At 41.0% G+C, this 24,352-nt stretch overlaps 1 protein-coding gene across 1 annotated transcript in view; it reads right to left on the bottom strand.

Annotated features, from left to right (window-relative positions):
* Positions 1–20,327: 20,327 nt before the first annotated feature.
* LOC111220907 (NACHT, LRR and PYD domains-containing protein 12-like) overlaps positions 20,328–24,352 on the bottom strand; it is a 42,396-nt gene continuing 38,371 nt past the window's right edge. The window contains exons 15-18 of the mRNA XM_022744179.1: positions 22,936–23,213; positions 21,728–21,841; positions 21,469–21,610; positions 20,328–21,093 (exon numbers count right to left, since the gene is read on the bottom strand). Of these exons, the coding sequence (XP_022599900.1) occupies positions 20,774–21,093; positions 21,469–21,610; positions 21,728–21,841; positions 22,936–23,213 (854 nt within the window). The 3' untranslated portion in view covers positions 20,328–20,773. The remainder of the gene's footprint in view (positions 21,094–21,468; positions 21,611–21,727; positions 21,842–22,935; positions 23,214–24,352) is intronic.

Raw genomic sequence — 24,352 nt, forward strand, 5'->3', positions numbered from 1 at the left:
AGCAAAGACCAAGATATCACCTGCACACAGGTCTGTGGGGCGGTGAGAAAACAGCCAGCCGTCTCTCATTTTAATGATTTTGCCATGAACAGAAACACATAACAGAGCCAAGACGCTGAACCACGGATCAAACAAAATGATGACAGAGACATCCCAAAGCGTTATGGTTGAGTGTTGACAGGAGAGCTTCTTTATGAAATATCTACCTAAACACCATCTCCTTCACTTCTACCTCCATTTTCTGTCTGTTCAAATTTCGTACCTGCGATGCGGATCACGGCCCTCTCTGCTGGGTCCAGCACGTCTCCGGACGCCGACTTGGATCTTTTGATGCGGTGGTGTTTGGGCAAGTTCCAGGGCAGCGTGTCTCCGGGGAACGGAGAGCAGCTTACTGAACTCAGATCACTGGAGCTCTCCTCCGATGCAGCCCTGACCAGAGGCCTCCGCTTGGGCTTCACCTCCTGCATTGTCTGGATGACATCATGAGTGGAAAATATGAAATTACAAAACCTCAGAAAACCTCAGAAACAAAAAAAATACAGATCAAATCAGATTCTTATTGTTACTATATGATGGCAATGCAACTAAGGCTGCAAGTAAATATTTTCATTATCAGTTATTTTCTCTATTAATTGATTAAAGTGATCCAAGTTAACATTTTTAAAAGTCTTGTTTTGTCAACAAAGAGTCCAAAACCCAGAGAGGTTCAGTTTACTATGATAGAAAGGCAGCAAATCTTCATATCTCTGCATTTTTGCATAGAAAATGATTAATTAGTTATCAAAATAGTTGCTGATATTTTTCCGTAGACCAACTAATTGATTAACTGTAGCAGCTCTAACCACAGCCACAAGATATTAGCTAGTGATATGTATGTACTGAGCCACCAAGTCCAAAAATTTTCAAGTTTACTTTTCTAGAAATCACAACAGCAGGTGGTTTTCCTGCATAGATTGATTTATCATTTTCTCAGTTCATCATTTAGTCTATAAAATGTCAAAAAAGAATCCTTGTGAGAGTCCCAAGTGACATCTTCAGATTCTGGTTTTCCAACACCCAAAGACATTAAATTCCATCTATCCATCCATCCATCCATTGACACAGCACATCCTCATCCTCCATTAATGTAAGTACAGGGATGACAAAAGATATGAGAGACCACAAAACAAATTAGAGTGGTTTCAAAATAAAAGCTATAGACAAAGAGCAGTATAAAATAAAAATTGCATTGACACCAGTGTTGTGCAAATTAATTGAAAACTGTAATCAATGACTCATTATAAAAGTAACATTACTAACAGAACCACTTGTATAATCTTGGACAATGCCATTTCTAAGATTGTCATATGTGTTTTTATGTTACATTTTAATCAATGAAGTAAATGAAAGATATGCTGAAGAGTAAAAAGTTGAATATTTTCCTCTGAAAGGTAGTCGAGTAGTATAAAGTAGCATAAAATGAAAATACTACCCATATTTTGGGGCATCTACATTTATACATGTGCAGCAGTAGGACAGAAGCTCCGTGCTGCAGCTCAGAGCTCTGACTGCTGTCTGCAGAAAAGGTGTTTTTCACCAAAAACCCAGAGGCCTGACTCATGCAGGGAGATGCTGGGAGGAGGAGCGCAGGTGCTGCTGATGCACTGTACCAACGTCACCACGCTCCCAGCTTCCTTTTTCTGTTGAGTCACCATCCAGCTCACAGGATGCTCTCCACAGGGGCGCTGGTCGCACCGCCACAGCCTCTCTCTGATTGGACAGCAGCAGACAGGACCAAAGTCCCGAGAGTAATGTCTACAGAGCATCAGCTACGGTTCACATTCAGGTTATGATTTAGCTGGATGCTATTTCCAGCTATCGCTGTTTGTTGCTTTGACTGCAGTGATGCAACACTGTAGGTCTATTTTATTTCTTAAATAATTAAACCTTTATCTAACTGAGGGAGTCCAATCCAGCGCTCATTTACTGCAGGGAACATCTGCACATGACCATTGTTACACATGTGGTGTCCTTATCATCCTCTGCCTCAATATGTCATAGACAAACTAACATCAGTGTTCACCTCCGAAAGTAGAGCAGTAACACATTATGCTTTTCTGTTGCAGCTCATTGATTGATCTAAATGGAAGCATGGGCATTTGGCCACTATTTGAGCGGTCAGCTAAAACTGGTGTTTACATTCAGGATGGCTTCTGGGATTCAGGGGCAAGTTGCACAAAACACCCCAAGTTAAGATTTTCCTTAAAGTCTGAGTTACGGTTTCCTTAAAATAAAAAGAGTTACACAAAACACCCTTAAGTCTTTTACTTAAGGTTTCTTTAAAATGTTCACTTAGTATTTAAGGTTTTCTCCTTATCTTAGTCTTAAACTTCAGGAATAAATTAAAGTCAGTTAAATTGCTGCACAAAAGACCTTAGCGACCAAAGTTGCACCGTGGCAAAGTTCCCGTCAAAACAATGGCAGGATGAGATCACAGCTATCACAAGTGCTAATGGTAGCAAATCAACTGTCTCCGTGGAAACCGTAGAATTTTACCGCTGTTAAATCTCTTTCATTGCTGTAAATTTCTTTACTTTTTCATTAACTAAGGAATCCTTTTAAGATATTTTGTGCAACACCCTTAAGTGACTCCTTCAGCTAAGGGGAAATTAATTACCTTAAGTGTCACTTAACTGACCCCAGACTTTCAGGTACAAAACGAAATGCAGTATGAATCTACTTCAGGCTGACTGGGCTGTTTGAAAGGTTAGAGCTACGTACAGTAAGGGAGTCGTGTTAAAAATTCATAGCTTCTAAAATAGCCCTGCACACAGGGAGAGACCTGAAGATCTACCTCAAGGCTTCACTGAAAGCTCAGTGCATATGAGTCCTGCTTGTATAACCTCAATGTATGAAATCCTTCAGTTGCCCGGTAGCAAAGTCTTTCTGATCTCTCAGGCTCATCGTCATCTCTCCGAATTAATCATCACTGTGCTGCAGAGCACTGATCTCCTCAGTAACACAGGGTGCTGCTGACAGTAGATGATTTCACTCTGAGACAATTAATACACATAATGAACTCCTCCACTGACATCATCACCTCTGCTCTCCTGTCTCTAACCTATTACTATGCGGAGAGGCATTGCTTTCTTGTGTGGCCTTCATCCAGACAGGCTGAATGCGTCAGGGTGATGATCCAAGGTTACCAAGCAACCCTGAAGAGCATTAGAGAGCAGCTCCTGAAACTCTCAGCACTTGGACATGGAAGAAAGTTAAGTGGTGTGTGCTGGTATGAAAAGACTGACAGTGTCTGAATCACCCAGCCAGCTGACAGACAGACTCTCCTCTCTCTGTCTCCCCCCTCCTCCCCTCCTAACTGTGAACAACTGGTGGACTTCATTAGGACTGGATTTGTTGATCATCAGTTGACAGTGAAAGCTGTCAGGTCTGGATCCTTCCCAAAAACCCAAATCGCGCCCATCAGGCTCCGCGCTGCACCGCATCGCCACACCTGAGTCAGGACCGGAGCCGCAGTGAGGGGGGAGCTGACAGGTGCACCTGCTGCCTGACGGGTTAGGATGATGCAGACACCTTTACATTCTCTCACAGGGTGCTGGTAAATCGGATTATTTCTAAGCTGCAGCCTTTAAACTGACACCAGATCATGTGATGAACAGCGTCGGCGATGCGGCAAAACACGAATTATAAATAATCTATTCACGGTTTTACTCACAACAGACAGATCCGGGATCACTGCTGATTCGCTTCCAGGTAAACAACCGCAAAAATCCGTTTGCTGCAGCGGCGCCGTCCGCGGGTTCTCCTCATTTAAGATCCGGTCAAACTTAGAGAGCCATCATCATCATCCTCCTCCTCATCCGCAGCGGGAGTCGCGCCTGCGTCCTGCAGTATCCTGACTATAGGATGTGGATCCGGTCAGACCTGGACTGATCCGGGCCGAGAGGAGGACTCTGTACCCTCAGGCTGCACAGAACAGCGGAACGAAGTTGTCGCTGAGCGGCAGGATGGAGAGCAGAGCAGAGATCTGATTGCTCGCTCGGTGCGCATGTGAAAACTGATCTCAGGTCAGCGCGAGGAGGCAGGAGCTTCTTCACACGTCAGGCTGCCTTGTGATTTAATGTAGATCTAAACCGTCAGTGAGTTTAGGCTGGGTCGAGGAAATATTTGTCAAATTAAACTATGGCTCTTTTTCTACGGAAGAGGGTTAGGGCCACAAGTCAAACTTTCTTCTTTTTAAAAAAAAAATTATGACAGATTTTTTTTCTCCTTTTTTTCTTTTTTTTTCAGAATTCTGAGATTAAAGTCAGAATTCTAAAAAAATAAATAAATCACTTGTGGCCCTAATCCTCAAAAATAGAATTCTGAGGAAAAAATTTCTGAGTTTAAACTCAGATTGTTTTTTTTCTTTGAATTCTGTGAAAAAGAAAATAGAAAAACAATAAATTCACATGTGGCTCTAATCCTCTTCCATTCTGTCAGAGTGGGAATTCCTTCCTTAAACTTCACACCTTTAAGATGATGTTACTGGAGAGGTGATGTCAGGCTGCTGAGCTCAGCATCTGTCTGACATGTGGAAACAAATACATGCACTTTCAAAACAGGTCTGACATTTTTAACACCTATGTCTCTAAGTCAACATTAGGCCTATATCATGTAGTAGGTAGAGTTTTAAAAGGATTTTTGGGGGTTAAATGGAAAAAAATACAAAGTTTACAGTAAATTTATCAGCTGGATTTTAAATGTCGCTCTGTATGAACTCCTGATTCCACGTTCATTTGCTAGGTTGATTTAAAAAGTGAAGACTGTCTTCCTGTAAAAAACGAGCCCATAGGTCGTCTGTGCAGCAGACGTAGTAAAATGGTGGTCGTAGTAACGATGACAGGAGCAAAGGGAAAAGTGCGGTGACGTAGTATAAAGAGAGAGAAAGTCCACGTCAGGAGGAGGTTGTGGTGGATGGATGAATATGACACAGGAGAGCGGTGTTCCATTCCCATGTTGTTTCTATTGTCCATGACCGTTCGTTGTTATTATTGTAACCATGACAACAAAGATCGTCTAATGTTGAGGAAGTACTTCTTGTAACCCAAATCACCATCTTTTCCTAAAACTAACCCAGCTTTGACCGTTATTATAGTAACCAGAACAACGATGGGTAGGCCGCTGTCGATACAGTGGCGTGTTTACTATGGTAACCATGACAAATGAGGTCCAGCATGCACGCCACCGTAGAAACACTCCTGTGGGTCCTATCAGAGGGTTGAAAAAAACGACCTGTGGCGGTTCAGGTTGGCGGGAAGACTTCGTAAAAAAGTGTACAACTGAGCAACTCCAGCTGCTTAAAAAGGCCATGAAATGTGGTCGAAAGCTCCGGAAACATAATGTAACTGGACCTTGTTGAGTAATTTCTTCTCTAAGTCATTGTGACGTGTACAATTTAAAGAATGAGCAAAAGAAGTTCCCCAATGTTTCCTAAATGATTCCTGCAGTTGAAGTGATTAATGTTTTTGAATATAAACATTCAATCATTCCTTTGAACTTTAAATGTAAAATGATGTTAAAGTGACGCTATGAGAAGTTAGTGGCGGTCCAGTGTTTCTCTGTCAGCTGACCTCTGTCTGCACTTTACACTTTGATGGCATAAAAAATGCAAATGATCAGTTATGAATCAGGGAATCTGTCCCCTTCAGGGTCCCTTCACCTTGTGACTTGTTTATTCTGTTTCATGTTTCGTAGTTTTGTCTTTGCTCCAAACAGTTGCACTGAGTCAAATTAAAAAGTGTCGTGCTGAGCCATTACATAATCCAAACACCGTGAATGATGGATCGCTTGTTTGTGCGGTCCTACTACATTATTAGTCTCTCACATGGAGAATGAATCAATGGGCATGGAGGAGGGGGCGGGGGGGGGGGGGGGGCTGTGTATCGGCTCAGTCCAACACTCAGGCCACTCTTGTGTTCATAAACGATGCGTGCCATGAGTCCTGAATGCCAGTGTCTGTGCCAGCTCTGAGCCTATTGTGCTGAGGGTTTAATCTGATCAACCAAGAGCTTCATGGAACCCAAAGAGAGAGAGAGAGAGAGAGAGAGAGAGAGAGAGAGAGAGGAGGGGGAGGATGAAGGTGAAGGTGGCTCCAGGTCAGTTCAGACATGTTTACTGACTGTGGTAGTAAACACGAGTCATTTTTGTATGTATACTGTATATCAGCCAGTCAGTGGGGAAACACTGCTCAGGTCAAAAGTGTTCAACTTCATGTTCAACACACTGGAATCAAGTTGTAGACCTTCTATAAGAATTATGGGTGTAGTGAGAAAAAAACACCAACTTTTAAAACCACTTTAAATAACGAGACTGAATGAGCAGAGAGGGAGTAGACTAGCGAGCTGAAATCCAGTTGTAAGTGTCTGGGGAACACGTTTATAGATGTATTCAGAGTTTCTTGAATTCTACATCAGATATTATTGTAAAATTAAATCTAAAATATGACATATTAATTACAATACAGGCATTTAAGGTTATTTTAACATAAATATGTAGATAAATATATTGTGATCCATACTTTCCTCTTCTCTTGTGTTTTATTTGAAGTGTTAAGTGAAGATAGTATTTAAACCATCTCAGTGTAGTTTTACATCTCTCTCAGGCTTCTCTCTGGAGCGCTAATAACAACAGGTCGATGAGCCAATCAGAAGAGAGCAGGCTCTGAGACTCTTTACTGATTGGCTGACTGTTCAGTAATCCAATAAAAATATAGCAGATTTCAGGTGAACGGATGGGCTCAGTTTCTGAATATAGGCTGTGTGCATCTCTCTGTGGACTGAGGCTTTGATACTTTCACAGTATTAATATAGAACCTAGACCTGCTTTATAATCAAACAGAACATTGACATCTACCTTCATACTGAATGCACCTGTAAACTGAGCTGAAGCACTGACCAGAACAAAATAACCAAAATAACACATGTTGTATATATGTAGCATATAAAATTTTGAGAAAAAGTACATTTTAAGGATATCTCTTCTCACCTGGGTCCACTGCCACCATAGCTACAGTAAATAAACAAAATACAATATTTGGCAAATTAAAAAGTCCTTTGTGTTTCTTCAGGCACTCACTAATACAACCAGAGCAATGCAATATTGTCCGTAATTATTAATTAATTGAACTAAAAGTGTAAAAATCAGCATGTATTGGTCCAAATACTGATATATCAGTATTTGTATCAGAATACTGTACAAATCTGAATTACTGTTACTGAAAAAAAACCAGCAGTGACACTATACAATTTAGCATTTGCATTGATCTGCAGTGACAGCAGAGAACATCACTGAGGTTCAAGTTTGAAATAGTCTTTTAAAGATCCTGAAACTGACTTATTAAAGCGAACACAGTGGAGGAGGTGGCGCTGACATTTACAGGAAACAGCCTTTTTTTTTTTTTATGACAATCAGCGGAGAAATGTTCCTCACCTCCTGTTTTCTCGCTGCAGTCACAGTTTCCATCGTGGCTTTCAGAGGTCGTCTCTTCCTTTTCCTCACGGCTGGACACGACGGTGGCTCCGGTCCCAGGGCCACAGGCTCCTTCACCACAGCGTCCTCTGACTGGACACAAACAGCTGGCTTCTCCTTGGGCTTTTTCTTCCTCTGAAACGACATCAGGCTGCCTTTGATTATTTCACATTTTCATCACGTGTAAACAGCTGACGTGATGTTAAAGAGTTTCTCCCATTCTGTCAAAAAATACAAAAACTTTTGAAACGAACAAAAATTCAGAATTATTGTAAGAAAATATCAACCGGATCCAAGTTCAGTTTTTATTTTTGAATTCAGGTTCATTTTTAAAATTTGGTTTGAAGAAAATACAGATCTCGCAATTAGAAAAGGCTTCTTTATTTATTGATAATTATTAGTGAGTCATGTGGGGGGGGGGGGGGGCATGACCTATCAGTCATTTCTTCTGGGATGAATAAAGTTCTGTCATATCTTTTCATGCAGAAATCAGCAGTCCAGAGGTTTGAGGCCTGTAATGTTTTGAAAGGAGCTTCTGTAAAGTCCGTCCGAGTCTGTGAATTAAGAACTAAATGAATGTGTGAGTGACATTTTCATTGTGAAAAGATGCACAGGCCTCTCATTCATTCAGCTGAAAGTCTCATGCAGTCATCTTGAAATCATTCACACTGTGTACGAGCAGTCAAACATAGAGACGTAAGACCAGTCAGCTCTGCTGTGACCTCTGACCCAGCAGCCGACGCAGGTCATGATGGGAATATTCATGGACCCCTTCACACAGCCTCTTGGTGCATCACCCTGATCCTGTTTGATCACCTGATCATTCACTGGCAGGATGCATGCTAACAGTTAGCTTTTATCATCTTATCACTAGTAGATTTGTGTTTCATTATGATTTCCAAACAGCGTCTGACAGCCTGATAACTCACGGTCACTGCGTTACGCTGGTGGATGTGTGTTGTTCTGTTCGCCACACACAGACCTCACATGTCTCTTTGTCCGTCTCCTGCCTGCTGCAGGAGGGAAATGGACCTTTGTTGGCATGTTAGTGCCAAACAGACAAAGGGCTCCACTCATGGAGCTGTTTCAGAGCCTCTCCAACTTATCGCTGACAATGACAGCACAGTGTTTCTCTGCTGTGTAACAACACTCATACTGACTGAGCCAAAACACACAGAGCGAGGCCAGGACAGTGACACATCTCTCAGCAAAACACCAGCCCACTTGTAGGATACTTAGTAATGCAGATAAAGCCGCAGCTTCTGAGAGGAAATATCACTTAGATTAAATAGGAATGATATAAAGAACATCATGTGAAGGGACATCGGATGAGACTAAAGCTGAAGTGGGGCCATGACATATACATATGTATTGCATTCATATTGTAGCCTATGACTTGTATGCTGTGCAGACTGTAGATGTTGAATGCTTCCGCGTCTTCACCGTTCAGTTAAGGAAAAACAATAGTAGTAACGTTTTCAGATGACTGGGTGTTGGAGTAAGAACAATGTTCTTTTTTTTGGGCTTCAGTAAATTCCAGTTCCTCTTGTATTTATAAAGAGTCACTGTTGCTCCTGCTGGAAACATTAAACACATCACTTCCTCTTGTTACTGAGACACGGCATCAGATGTACAAACAGGACATACTGCAGGTTGAATCACTTCAACGCAAGTTCCAACATGTTGTAGTCACTCGCACAGTGTGACTCACTCGGTTCAGACTGAAATATCTCAGCAAATACTGGATGAATTAACATGACCGCACTTTGGTGTCGCCCTGACTTAAAACCCTCTGGAGTCTGTCTCTTCATCTGTTAACACACTGAGAATGATTTATTAATAGTAACATAACTTTGTTCTCTATCATGTAGGGACAAGCTGAGAAAACCAGTCAAAAGTGTAGATGTAGTGTTTTCACACAATATCTCATTTATGTCTTTATGTCGTCAGAAGAGGATGAAGGGAAGAATCCTGGATACTTGAGCGCACACCTGAGGTAACGTGTAGACAAAATGGCAAGCTAGTGTTCACTCTGCAGTTCAGGAAAATGTTTTTGTGTTACTTAGCAACAGTCCAGCTGCAGAACAAGGCCTATTTGCGTTGCCGTAGCCAAATTAATGATGAAATAAACAAACAAATCATAATCTGTTGATGTTAATTTAACTAATATGGCGCTTTCAGAACTGTTGTATAAAAGCTGTTATTGTCTTTGGTACGAGGCCACTGTGCTCGAGTGTGATACAGCTTAAATCACTCATTAATTGTAAAGTTTGTTTTTTGTTTCTTTTGTATTTTGGCACTTTTAACTGTCAGATGAGAAGTCACTCTAAGAGCTGAATTTGTGCACATGGCCTACTGTACGTGGGATAAGAACAGTTCAACTTTTTAATAACAGTTTAACATTTTTGTCTTTGCTACAAAAAGACAGAAAATGAATGCGTAGAATCTGCATCTGCAAAAAAATGTATCAAAATGAACCTGGACCCTAGAGGGTTAACCACTGGTGCTAACGTGAGGTTGGCTTCGTGGTTTTGAGTGAAATGTCTTAGCAACCACTGGATGAACTGCCCTGAAATCTGGTCGTGACATAAAATCACACAAACACTCTCAGTGTTTCGTCATGATTTACAGTCAGTTTAGTATGTGAAATACTGCTGCTCTGCTTTAACAATAATGAATAAAATACTAATTCAAGGCAGTGTGTGAATTTTAAAGCATCAAATCTAGTTCATAACATCCTGATATATTCCTGACAGAATATTTAAACACTGTGAAGCAGGAGACTGAAGTAAACTGAGGACTGTGGCATTTCCATAGAGGTAACGTTTGAGTGAGAATGTAACTAGGTTAACTTTGTGCCAGAGACATATAATCATAATGATAATCAAACCAAACCAAGAAGTAACCATAGTTGAGTACTTTGAATTAGTGATACTATATTTGTTAAGATGGTTAGATGTGCATGCTGTTAATGCTGTCAGCTCACTCAGTGCTTCATTGGAGAAAATGCAAGTGAAGAGAGACCTCTGAAGACTGAAGGAGGCATTACAGCTGCTATGAAACCTGCTGGTGAGATAATGAAGGCAGACTCCACTTTGAGCAATTCAGTTGGTTATACAGGAATTTAAAGGGTTCAAGTTTCTCTCGCAGTTGAGGAAACTGCTCATTAAAATGAGATGGATTTTCTCACCTGAGTTGGAGCTTTAGATTTGGACTGCTTTACCATCACTGTAATGGAAACAAAACATATTTTATAAACAAGGAACGACGACATTAATCCTAAAGATCACAAGAAAATTTGTGTCGGAAATCAATGCTAAATCTCCATATTTTCCTCTTCTTCTGTGTTTTATTTTGAAGTGTTGATCCATAAGAAGATATATTTGTTGTTTTAAGAGCCAAAAATCATCTCAGTGTAGTTTTGCATCTCTTCTCTCAGGCTTCTCTCTTGAGCTCTAGTAACAACAGGTCAGTGAGCCAATCAGAAGAGAGGAGGCTCTGAGCCTCTCTTCTGAATGGCTGACTGTTTTCTGAGTGATCCAATAACAATATAGCAGATTTTATGTAAAACACTCAGAGAAACAAAATCCTACAAGGTTGACTGGTGGGTCCAGGAGGGTGGGGCTTGGTGACTGCTTTGTTGTGACATCACAAAGTTCCAGAAATCCTGAGGGCTGGTCTTAAGGCTCAGTTTCTGAATACAGGCTGTGTGCAGTTTTCTGTGGACTGAGGCTTTGATAATTTCACAGTATTAATATAGAACCTAGACCTGCTTTATAATCAATCAACACATAGACAGAGACCTTTAGAATAAATGGACCTTTAAGTGCTATAATGTCACATTCATAATGAAAGTGCAGTTTCACATTCTTTGTTAGATGGAAAAGTACATCTGTGTTACAACTGCATCCTAAAAGTAAGAAATGTTTTACTGCACTTATGAGCATGAAAGACTCATTGTATCCCCTCACATGAGTAACAGCACATTTTAAACAGGGACTGCTCCAACCACAGAGCAGAGCCGGAGCCAGGAGAAGCTGGCAGTTAGTGGAAAATGTGGATCCTGCAGCCTTGGAAAGGAAACACTAACAATTTACAATTACTGGACTTGGAGGAAAAAAATGCATTTCCACCAAGTGCTCCTCCTAGTAAAACTGACTGGAAGTTAAAGCTACACAGTAAGCAGAATCTGTCTTGTTGTGAGCATATCGCAGGCCTCCACACAGCCACAGAATGGGGGGGGGGGGGCTGAGGACCCACCTACCTGCCAGGTACCGCTCCAGGGAGGGCGAGGAGCTCTGGTTCCAACTGTAGCAGCAGAAGAAGAAGAGCCAGACCAGGAGGGTGGCCAGAACCAAGAGCAGGACCCAGAGGAGCCGGGCCACAGCTGGGTTAGTGACAGCCCAGGCTGTCATGATGTCCATGCTGGAGAGGCTGGTCAGCTCAGAGCCTCAGTATCTCGTCAGTGTGACTCCCAGAGTGTGACTGCAGCAGCAGCAGAGCATGAATGAGCTGCAGGGCCGTTAGTGTGAGTGTCCTCTCAGGGAAGCCACGGTGCCGACAGCAGCAGGAAGAAGCAGCAGCAGCCGGAGCAGCAGCAGCCACAGATGGATACCAGCTGTTCCACAAGGAGCACTGCTCAGACCTCAGCCCACGTCAGCTCTGAGTGTGTGTGTGTATGCATGTGTGCGTGTGTGTGTGTGTTGTACTTTAATGAATCCTGTAAAAGTGTGTGTGTGTGTGTGTGTGTGCATAAGGAAAACGGTTTGGAGGAGTGGCTTGGAGTTAAAGCGGCTGCCACTCCCCAGCTGAACACATGGACACAGAGGCTGCAATGGTGAGGGGCAACTCAGAAATGCACCTGGGGCACTTTCCCCTCTTTACCTGAACACCTGAAAGCTGTAATTTGTGTAACAACAGTCAGAGAGGAATGTGATTGTTGAAGGTGTGCTACGGCGGCTTGTCATTCCTTCACAGTCATTATTGTAATTTTAGGCCATTAACATGACAAAGACACAAACTGCACTTTCAGGTCCAAAATACATTTCATAAAGAGACAACACTCATGAAAAAAGCACATGTGAAATTTAATGTTTGTATTTCACATAGGAACCTAAATTTTACATTTGTATTTCACGTGTGTTTTAAAATTCACATGTGAAAAAGACAAAATGTTTTCAACTTAACGTGAATACAAAAGTGCATGTGAAAATTATAGTGACTTGTGAAGTGAAACATTTTACATGTGAACCTAGGTTTCACATGTGGAAAACCACATGTTTTTAGCCTTATATGTGACTGACAATTTTACATGTGAAAAAATAATGTCCCATGTTATTTTGTGATTTCATATATAAATCTAAATTTCATATCAAGTATAAGTTTAACATGTAATCTCAAAGGTTTCACATGTAATTTTACATGGGCTTCTTACATCACACCACAAAGATGTTCTTAAACTGCATTTGCCACGTACTAGCACATGTTCAATACATTTCATATGGGATTTTAGCATGTTTTCTTTCACATGTTAAATTTCACACGTGTATTTAAATTCATATGTGCAAAAGACAACATGTTTTCAATTTAACATGTGAATACAAACTTTGCATGTGAAAATGAGTGACACATGTGAAGTGAAGAACCTCAGTTTCACATGTGGAAAAGCACAGGTGTATCTTAAAATTCACATGGTAAAAAAGATAATGTAAAATAATAATAAAAAAATGTTTTTAGCTTTATATGTGAATGACAATTTTACATGTGAAAAGGACAATGTCACATGTGAAGTGAAAAGTCCCATGTCATGTTATGATTTCACATGTAAACCTAAGTTTCATGTTAAGTATAGGTTTCACAAATAAACTTAAATGGACATGGGTTAGACACATTTCACATGATTTTAACATGTTTTCATATGTTAAATTTCACATGTGCAAAAACCACATGTATATGTGGTCACTTGTGATTTTTGCACATGTGAAATCATGTGTTTTTTCTGTAAGGGAACCAACGTCAGTCCACACTTTAATTGAACGAAACTATTTACCCAACAGGTTTTATACAAACTCTGTTTCTGACAGCTGCGTGTTACTGTAATTAATGTCTGCACCGAACACTGGTTTCACAGCTCACTTACACAGGTCAAATATTTGCTGAGTTTATTCTGAGAGTAGAGTCGTCTTTGTAGTGTCATTCATAATCATAAATAAGGCGTGGTTAAACATTAACTGCACAAGCAGAGAGACCCACCTGTAACTGACAGACCCATGGTGTAAACAGGAAACCTGAAACTGGTCCAAGAGTGTGACTGACGTGTGATCACTGTCCTGTGAGCTCTGAGCACAGAAAACTGAATTTACCAAGTTTTTCTTTTCAATTATCAAATTATTCTTCGTCAAGTCGAGGCTGGTTACAGGACAGATACGCTTCTAAGTGTTCTTCAGTTCATGGGTGAGTCAGTTTGGCCTCTGTCTGTTCTCACTTTAATGACAAATAATACGAATATTACATTCAGACACTGAAACAGAACTACAGTCTGACAGAGATGGTGAAACGCTGCATCTGCAGGCAGCTGAAAACAAACAAAAATGAACTAACTCCGCCATCTACTGGTCGCATATTAACGGAGGAAGAATAAACAAATCACTTTCTTTTAAAGAGGCAAAAAATGTTTAATGTTAAATTATGACATTTGTGTTGGATCTGTTTCCAAGGTGCCTCATGATCAAACTGATTCCAGGTTTTAAATTGATTTTGAGGAAAATATTTCAAAAACACTAAATATAAATACCTCCAATTGTGAATGAGGTATCATGAGTGATGATAAGTTAATAAAGCATAGCTGCCTCCTCCTACATGTTTCTTATTGCAGAAGTTAAACTGCATGTTATATGACAATAATAAATAAAGTAATAAATTCATGAACACAATAAAAAGCCTTAATAATATCCCAAGAGTCTTCTGCATCCTCTTGACGCTGATTTCCAGAAGCCAGAGTCTTGAGCTGCCCAGTTTGTGTCTGAGGAAATGACAAAAAAACTAACATTAGAAGTGTTAGAATAAACAATCAAACTTCTCGATAAAGGAAATAAGAGAAGTGATCCATCGATCAGTCTTTTTTGTTACAGGGAAATGAATGAATGAATGAATGAATTAAAATCAGGATTATTTTAGACCCAAGATGACCTGTTAAACAAGTGATGTGGTTTCATGTTACAGACATACAGTTTACTAAAAACCTGCTTGAACCTCAGGTGTAATCAGTGGGAAAATGAGGAGATTTCTGAAAGTGTGTTTTCAAATGTATCCATCAGAGGGCAGCAGGACTGAGAACACAGAACTGTGTGCAAATCATCTGACACCCCTCCCTCTGTCTAGGAGGTCGTCCTGGTCAACCCCAGCAGGTGACTGAGCTGGCTCATGTGTCACATGCTCTCTCTCTCTTTTTCTCTCTCTCTCTCTCTTCCTCTGATCCATTTATTTTGTTATCATCTGCACCTTTTGCTTGTGCACATACAACTCCTCCACAGCACACACACCACTCATCCATGTGCTGCTTTCACACAACATTGTTTATTACCTTGTTACTTTTAGTAAAAGTGAATTGTTTTTTTTAGCAGGGCTGCACAGTTAATTGAAATATAATCGATAATATAATATAATATTAGTATAATCACAGCAGCTGCATTTTTTTTAAATGAAATGTGTCACAACATTGTTAGCACCATAAACGTTGTGGTGCTACAGAGACTCCTTGGCGTACAAACATATTCTCCAGACGTAAAGGAACATGTTTGTTTGTTCCAAGACCCACAAAAAACACATCATAATTTTTCATCAAAAAAATTCTGAAGAAAAAAAACTATGATTTTTTTTTTTTGCATCTCGTGCAGCCCTGGTTTTTAGTTTAACCTTGGCATGAACTCTGTGCTTGTCACATTCCCTCAGCTCAGTCTGTGACAACAATGAAACATACAGTGGTTAAATTTCTGCATTTGTATCTTTACATATCAACAAGGAAAATGACGCCTTTGAATCGGGTGTAAACACGTGACCCTGAGCTATAGTGCATTACTACACAGACAACAGTCCAGTTAGAGCTGGGTGAATGAGTGATAAGTGAAGGCGGATCAGTGAACGCACCAGTTTGGAATCGATCTTGGCCTCAAGTCTGGCGTTAAGGATGAGGCTGAGGATCCACCTCTCTGCCTCCTTGGGCGTCATGTTGAGCTTGTCTACCATCATGCTGAGAAGAGAGAGCGAGGGAGGGGGGGGGGTTCAGTTAATTAGATATCTTTTGGGGGAATCCAAAGCCTTCAAAGCTCCTTTTTAAAGTTTACTGTTGACTACACGTGAAAAAAACAAGGATGATATCTATAAAATCCAAAAATTAAGTAAAATATTCAAATTCAAACATCTGTTCATTGCTCATCTTCTAAAGGCAACTGTCCTCTGAGAAATAAAGGCGCTGCACACACTGTTTCTGCTAAGAACAGCTGCTCCAAGACGACGTACCTGATGCTGCTGCACTGATGAATTCCACGTTCTCAATGAAATCCACAAGGCAAGCAACCAGAGAGAAGTCATCCACAAGAACCTGAAGAAAAGAGACCAAGCAGCTGTGAGCGCGCATCCATTTATACACAGATCACTCACATATAGGAAAGTGAAGACAAACCAAAGAGAAGGCCAAATGTTCTTTATGTTCTCACAGTCAGTCATTCAGCAGGAGGAAACTCTCCCAGTAAACACAGAGATGAAACACATTTCTACTCTCACACAGATGAGACTGTAGCTGTAATTTCCAACCGTAACCATGTTTCAGTATAAACTCACTAGAGTACATAATAATACCATGCCACAACCACGAAGGAAGTGCAGGCAACTCTTTCCTGTGGTTTGGTTGTTTTACTTTGACCATTCTGCCAGAGTTTTCATCCACTGGTTCATCCACCCACACATTAAACCGTCCTGGTCAAAACTTCACAACCTCGCAGAGTGGAGTCGCTTCATTCAGACTGGTTGTGTTTGGTTTCTGAGTTACAGTGATTTTTTTGGTTCAAACGGTCAATTCTCAAAAACACAATGTTACAACCCCAGTACTGTTTTGGTGTTGCTTTTTTTTTCTCCATCTCTCTCTCTCTCTCTCTCAATGCACTCTAGGCACCACACCTCCACTCCTTATGGCTATGCCCACCTGTACAGCTGGTTTAAGGTTACATAAAAACTCTCCACAGTCTTGGGTCGCAGCATCCCCCTCTCCCATTCAGTAATAGTAGTTCGTAATGATTTATAAATGGTTTATATTTCTATTGATTTGGTTGTTAACACTTTATAAATCATTAATAAACAATTATAAACAAGTTATAACAATTTACATACATTGATGGAGGCTCACTATTTGTCAAGATCAAGTTAATGCTTACTACTCATTAATCTTACTAATGAGTAACTACCATTTCTAACTGGTAAAAGGAGCTTTAAGACCTGCAATGAGCTGCACCCAAGCAAGAGCCTCTAAACTAAACTGAACACTTAAGACAAAACAACAAAAACTAAACAAAAAGCAAATAAATACATAATGAAAAAGAAAACAAAAACAAGAAGACATAAAAGACAAAAACACTGCACAGTGTGCAATCTGTAATGCTCCCATTGAAACCAGTTCCTTGAACAGTGCAAGCTTTTTTTTTATCAACGTACCAACTGCAGCTCAAACTCAGGCGCTACTTGAAAACCCTCAGACTGAAAACAACATGAGCTCCAGACACCAAAGGTGACAGAATGAACATGTCATCTCTGACATATATGATGGTGAAATGTCTTCATTTCATTTCAATCCTGATGGCTCACCTGTCTTCCATATTTTCACTATGGCCCATACAGCTCCATTTAAATGAGCTCCTTCCCAAAATGAGACTCCAGAACGTAGTGCTCGCACTGGCACCCAAAGGTGTGTCTTGGAGAAACAATGGAACCTGTGTCATCAGCAAAGTTGTCAGACTCTGTTGTTGTGTAGATTCAAAGGCGAGACCAGCGATGCAAAACAGCACACAGTTTAATGGGAACTTTGGCTGTGGCTTCTGTTTCCATCCTGGTACTCTAGTAGAGACACAGGTCAAGTCCACTGTGACGGCCACAGAATATCCTGAGAGAGAGGCCAAAGAAATGCTGGCAGATATGGAGCCAGCAGTAGCACAAACACAAGTGTCCATCAGCACTCAGAAACATGCCTTATTCTGATACAGTGTGGGGCTTTGTTCCTCACTGTATGCATGCTGTCTTACTGTGTGTCATTAGACAGCTCACACAGCTTCTTTTGAACAACAGTGATCAACCCTGCTACACAGGGAGTCCCAACACAATGAGGGTGCTAGAGAACAGGGTCAAGGACATGAAGCCACCACACCTGATGACACCACTACCCAGAACCCCTTGCACAGTTCACGTACTGGAAAATCACTGTTGTTCAAAGGTATCTTTTCAAGATACCCAAAGCAGCACCATCCTGGTGCTGTTCCAGTTAGAACATACTGCAACATGACCGTGCGATCTGAATCTGGCCTGCCCCTAGCATCAGCCACACTCTCAAACAGAAAAAAAAAAGTCCCGGGTCCCTCTCATTGAACCTTGGAACCAGATGCAAATTACTCACCAAATCAAAATGTGAGGAGGAACGGCCACCTAAAGCAACACCATCTGCACCTGGTCCCTGAACAGCTTCACTGCCCCACTTACCCTCTTTGAGCAAACTCAGTTTCTCACACTCCAAAGTGATTCTGGCCTGCTCTGTTTCACACTTCATCTTTTCTAAAGCCAATTGCTTCTCCACTTCAGCTCTATGCTTTAATTTGTCATGTTCTATCTGCAACAAAAGCAATTCCTTTTGCTGTTCAACAGACAAACCAGTGTTCTGGTGTAACTGTGAAAACACAACAGTAGCACCTTCAACCATACCTCCCACTGTAGGCTTACCTGGTAACACATCCATTTCATACAGGTTGGCCTTTAAAATAGACTTAACAGTGTCTTTGAGCCTTTTATCACTAATTTCATCATTGTAGTGGCCTGCGATTTTTAATAGCTGTACAAAGGAACAGTTATTCAAAAACACTTCTGAGAGTCTCAAAATAATCCTCAACACTAGCCATCTTACACACATTGACCAAATGAATTTAGTAGTTAACACCTGGCTGTAAAGAAAGCAACAGGGGTGTCCCCTCTATCTGCCAACCAAATACTAAAATAACTCACCCCTAGTCTTCATGAGGTGAGTTGCGGTGGGTACTTATGCACTGGTGAAACTGTCACCGATTCAAAAACCTCTGAAACGTAACAAGGAGCCCCAACTGCACACTGGGAACAACTGGTTTCATTTTTAATAATGCATTGTATTTTATATGCTTACTGTCACAGTTCTGCATCTCAGGTCACCTGCCTCACATCAGCAGTCCCTGTCATCCAGCTCCCAGTCAGCAACTCCCTACATTAGCCACTGCCACCACATCAAGCTAACGCCATTCACCTGGTCACACAGCTGCTCCTGATTACACTCACCCAGGATACAAAACCCCAGCCTTCCAGTCACTCTTTGCCAGATTATTCTTCGCTTTTCTCCATGCAAGACTCTCCAGCATTACTTGGACTGATTCCCTGTTGCCGAATCTGTTTGTCCCTGATTTGCCTTTCTCACCCGAACCCTGCCCCAGTTTCTGCCTAGGTAAAATCAAAGGTCATTACAAACTGCTTTTGTTGAAGTGTGTAGTGTATTTGGGTACCACACACACCCGTTACAGTTTACCATAAGTTTTAAATGTAAAATTTTCATCAGTAAAGTAACCAGTAAGTCCAGCTGTCAAACAGTGCAGTAAAATGTACAATATTTCCCTCTGACATGTAGTGGAGCAGAAATATAAAGCAGCAGAAAATGGAAATATTCAAGTAAAGTACAAGTACCTCGAAATTGTAATCCTAAATGTACTTAGTTGCTATCCTAGAAATGCAGTCTTAAGAGTTTGGTCCTCAAAGTCCTCAAACTTCAGCCTCTGCAGAAACATTCTTAGTTGAGCTGTATGAATACCTATGTTGCGGTCATGTGATGTCATCAGCTGACTCCAGCAGATGTCAACTAGTCAAAGAAGAGATGGGAGTGGGTAGAGGGTTTTTTTTGCTAAGGCAATAGTCATTTATACTTTTTCTATGTAAATATTTAGAAGGTTAAATATATATTTTCTAAATGTAGTGTTCCTGCCTTTAACTGTTGGTAGAGGTGGTTGTTGTTGTTAAAGAGACTGTAGTTCTATATTCCAGGTGGGAAAGCAGTGTAGGATCAGACAGAGGGGTCAGGTTTGGCATCACCTCTGCTGCACCACAGAGCCTAGTGTTGTTGTCCACGAGCCTGCTACATGTTGGTGAGGGTTGGAACTTACTGAAACTATTATGGTCACTAGTAAAAATTAGAACTTTGGAAAAAAAATGTAGTGATGGTGAAATTAAGCTTTACAAACCAGCAAAGCTTTCAACAACAATGACAAAAGGTTCATAACTCACAGCCTTTTAAATCAGAACTGGATGGAGACCTCTGCTGGTCAAGGTTAGAGAGTGCTGTGATACAAAATGATTCACAACAAACCAACACGTGAACTATATTGACGCAAAGATGAAAGAAGTGACAGATAAATAAATGAATGCATTTGTGGGAACTTAGATTTTAAAAGACAGACTGAGTTTAAGGATTTATCATCCTTACGAACTCTCCTTCACATCTTTCCTTTAGAAAGATTTATTTATTTATTTTTTTAAATTTTTCGATAGCAGCCGTATGTAAAGACAGGAAGAGGAAATACACTGCTCAATAAAATTAAGAGAACACTTAAATCGCACATCAGATCTTGATGAACAAATTATTCAAGTTAAAAATCTTTACTGATGTACATTGTATAATTTGTTTAGAACAAAATAACTTGATTTTGAATCTTCAGTAGCAAACATTCAGTAAGTGTACAGATACAGTCAATATACAAATCTTCAAGGAGTCACAGCAAGATAGATTTTCATTTCCAGAACAGTCTTCCTCCAAATTAAACCTCTGACATGAGTTACTGAATTGATCATGAGAACCAGAACAGTTCAGGTCACCCTGCTTCATCTCTGGAAGGTTTCAAGATTTTTAATGCTCTTAAACAAAAGAGAGTTTCAAGGTAAAACTAAAGTATCAAAGATGTGTTGATGTGAGACAAACACGCTGACACACACTGTTTCTGCTTCATGTTAACTTCAGCTCTGTTGAAAGGTATGGATCCACCTCACGCAGAGCAGCGATCAGAACTGAACTGGCTCGTGATCCTTTTCTTCGCACCGTGTCGATCACCACTCGAGCTTTCTCTGCCCTGGTCGGTGTCCCAGCAGCAGAGTCCATTTCACCATCAGTTACCACCCCAGACTGCAGGAGGTTATCCAGCAGCTCCCGTAGGACAGGTCCAGACACTCTGTCGATAAACTGAGTACGAACAGACGCCAGCTTCTCTTCTGCTGGGACACTCTGAGTCCATACTGGAACACCCTGAGGTCCTGCTGGACCAGGACCTGGAAGATAAAGAAGAAAAATACTCAATGTTCAATAACATACAGTATATATTTTTTTATATAGTACTACCAGTGGTGGAAGAAGTATTCAGATCCTTCAGTAAAAATATTAATACCACACTGTAAAAAAAAAAAAAAATTCTTACAAACCAAAATGTAATTTCATTTAAAGCACTAAAATACAATCAGGGAAATGTATGAACAGTAAAAGCAGCAGAGAAATGTCCCTTGTGACTGTTTCAATATTATATCATTAAAATATTAGTTGTGCATGACCATAAAAAACCCAAATGAAGTAGGAAATAGTAATTCCCTCCTGTTCTTTACTATTCTCCTATCAGGTGGCGTGATGCTGTAGTTGGATGAAGACTTTACCAGTCAAGTGAACTTCACATTTCCAGACATCTATATCTGTTTGGTCTCGGACAGATACAGTAGCTTCTTTTGTGCTTGTAGGCAGGATGATCTCAAATGTTGGGTGGTAATTTGGTCCAAAGTCCAGCTCAAAATCATCTTTCTGAAAACCAGCAGCACCAGTGTCAGTATCTTTTCAGTTTTCAGAGTACAATTGATTCTTCAAGCAGGTTGAAGAATCGTGTCAGCTTGTTGCAAACCTTTTATCTGAAAGACTCACCTCAGGCTGGACTTTATGGGCCTTCAGACAGTGAACAGTGTAACTTTGATCTTTGATGAGTGTGCATTTGGAAGGCTTCTGGATGTACACAGAATCCCCCTGCTTTGCCTCCACCTTAAGAACAACCAGAAGATTTTAATTAGAGGGTTCATCCTCAGAAGAGCCTGACTGAAACATCAGCAGGCCAGTTTTACATCATCACACATTTTTTCTTTCAGATGTACACCTGGCTTCCTGGGTCGGATGGCTCTGCGCACTGATGCCAGGCTTCAAGTAGCGGTGAGGGCATTTAGTCCCTGTGTTCCCGCTCACTCTTTATCTGTTTTGTTCCTGGTTGTGTGTGTTTTCCTGTTGCCTGCTTCCCTGGATGCTTCATCGCCATCTTGATCACCTGTCTTCCTGTAGGCCTGTTCTGCCTCATCTAAGTATCTTCACTGAATTTACCTGCCTCCAAGTGTTTCTGTGTTTGGGTCCTGAATCATTGAACAGTACGACCTGACCAAGAAATGGACCCTAAACAAGCTGCTTGCTTCTGAGCCAGCTAGCTACAGAACCACTAGCCACCAGCTCATTTCCCACCTGACTAGCATTGGACCAGCTAGCTTCCAGCCTGCTTTTCAGTCTGCATCCGAGTCAGCTAGCTCCAGAACCGCTAACCCCCAACCTGCATGCCCCTCAGCCTGCACCTCATTGTACACCCAACCCATTAGTCTTGGGTTCATGAGCCTGCAGCCTCTCAGTCCTGTTCTGGCTAGTCCACTGGGGGGTACTGTCATGATCTGCCCCTCTAATGGATTTTCTGGACTCTATATTATTGGCTGTTTTATTTTAGAATCATTTTATTTGTGTCTGTTGGTTGTTTTGCTTCCTGTCCTTGTGTGTTTCCCACCTGTTTGATTGCTTCTTTATGTGTCTGCGTTTGGGTTCTAAAATCACTGAACTCTAACAAACCCATCACCTCATCCTCTCCTGGCACACACACACACACACACACACACACCAATGTATTGTCTGTCTGACAGTCCTTGTAATGTTTATCCAGTTCTTGTCCATCTTTTTTAAACTGGGTTTTGTCTAGCTTCAAAAATAAGACGGTTAAAAACATTTTATCAGGTGGGAAACTGAAAGATGGACATGTATCACACAATCTGATAGATACTGATGAGTTTGGAATGAAAGTGAAGCTGTAACATTTCCTACATCTTTACCTCTGCCAGAGGGACGTTGCGTGGCAGGAGATGCACATTGAGGCTTTGCTTCTGTGCTGTTTGGTTTGGTGGTTGGAGGAACAGCAAAATTTGGCCACTAATTGCTTTCATGTTGTTCCAAATCCTCCATAAAACATCCAAAGCCCAGACCAGGCCAAAGGAAGAGAGATGAGGGACTTTGACAATCACATGGGTGTCTGTGATCTCCAGCGGTTCGAGGATGCTCATTCCATCATCAGTGATGTGGACCACAGACAGCAGGCCTTCAGAGAGCACAGCTGTGAAAACACAGAAACATTCATCATCTGTTTATCTGACGACAGCCTCGTTACTATGGCAGTGATCATTTCAGGAGGAGAAAACATGCAAAATAAATGAAAAGACATGAAAGAGCATAAAAGATAATGGTGTTTAATATATTCAAGATCCCCAGATGATACATACTAATGACTTTAGTGACTTCCTGATCTTTCCTTGGACACTATTGTGAGGACAAAATCTCCATTAGTATCTAGAAATATAAGAATTTGAGTGCAGATTAAGGAAAAGGGGGAAAGACATCTCTGTTTGGCCTTTTACCACCACAACCCTAAACCTGCACAGGTGCCATGAAATGAACTGATTCTTTGAGCAGCTTTAATTTCCACTGTAAGATAGTTTTAAATATGCTAATTACTCTGCTGTGCATTTGTCATTTGACTCTAATGGATTAAAATCTCATTTTAAACATGAAGCAAAACATTAAATAAAATTACTCTCCATACAGTGTGCCACAGTACAAATATACACAACTTCTGTCAAAAATGCCATGAAATTAGCTGTTTTTCATGGTCCCTGAGGAGTCTAGAGTCAAAATCCACTTGTACGCAAGATATAGTGGGGCTGACCGTCGGTCAAATCTCAATGGGCTGCTGCATCAGTGTTTGGAGGATTGTCAGTCTTTTTACCAGAAGGAAAAACTTCTCTCCTCAAGCTCCACGGCTGCTGCTGGATGTCAGTTACAGATGTTTGCAGGCTCTGACCTCATGTCAAACATTACTATGCTTCAGCAGAACATCCACAGATGGTTATTACTCAATGTCAAAACTGTATTCTTCTTTAGTAGGAATGATATCACATATCTGACACTATCAACGTGAATATTGAACATATTATACATAATAATAATGATATATTGGAAAACATTTGTGAGAACCGCAGGATGTCCACAGTTACCAAGTGTACCCCAGTGAGCTCTGATAGACCCCATCATGGATGGAGGTCTTAATTGGAGCTCAGGCAGTTACTGGACATACGTCACAGTGTGGGTGTTGGGACAGATGTTTGTGAAGACTGTGGTTGTACTGAACTCAGCAGCCTACAGGGGGCACCAACAGGACTATAGAGTTCCATCACTGCTCTAACAAAGCACAATCGT

This window comes from Seriola dumerili, unplaced genomic scaffold (assembly GCF_002260705.1).
Source record: "Seriola dumerili isolate Sdu_G_001 unplaced genomic scaffold, Sdu_1.0 BDQW01000078.1, whole genome shotgun sequence".
Classification (NCBI taxonomy): Eukaryota; Metazoa; Chordata; class Actinopteri; order Carangiformes; family Carangidae; genus Seriola; species Seriola dumerili.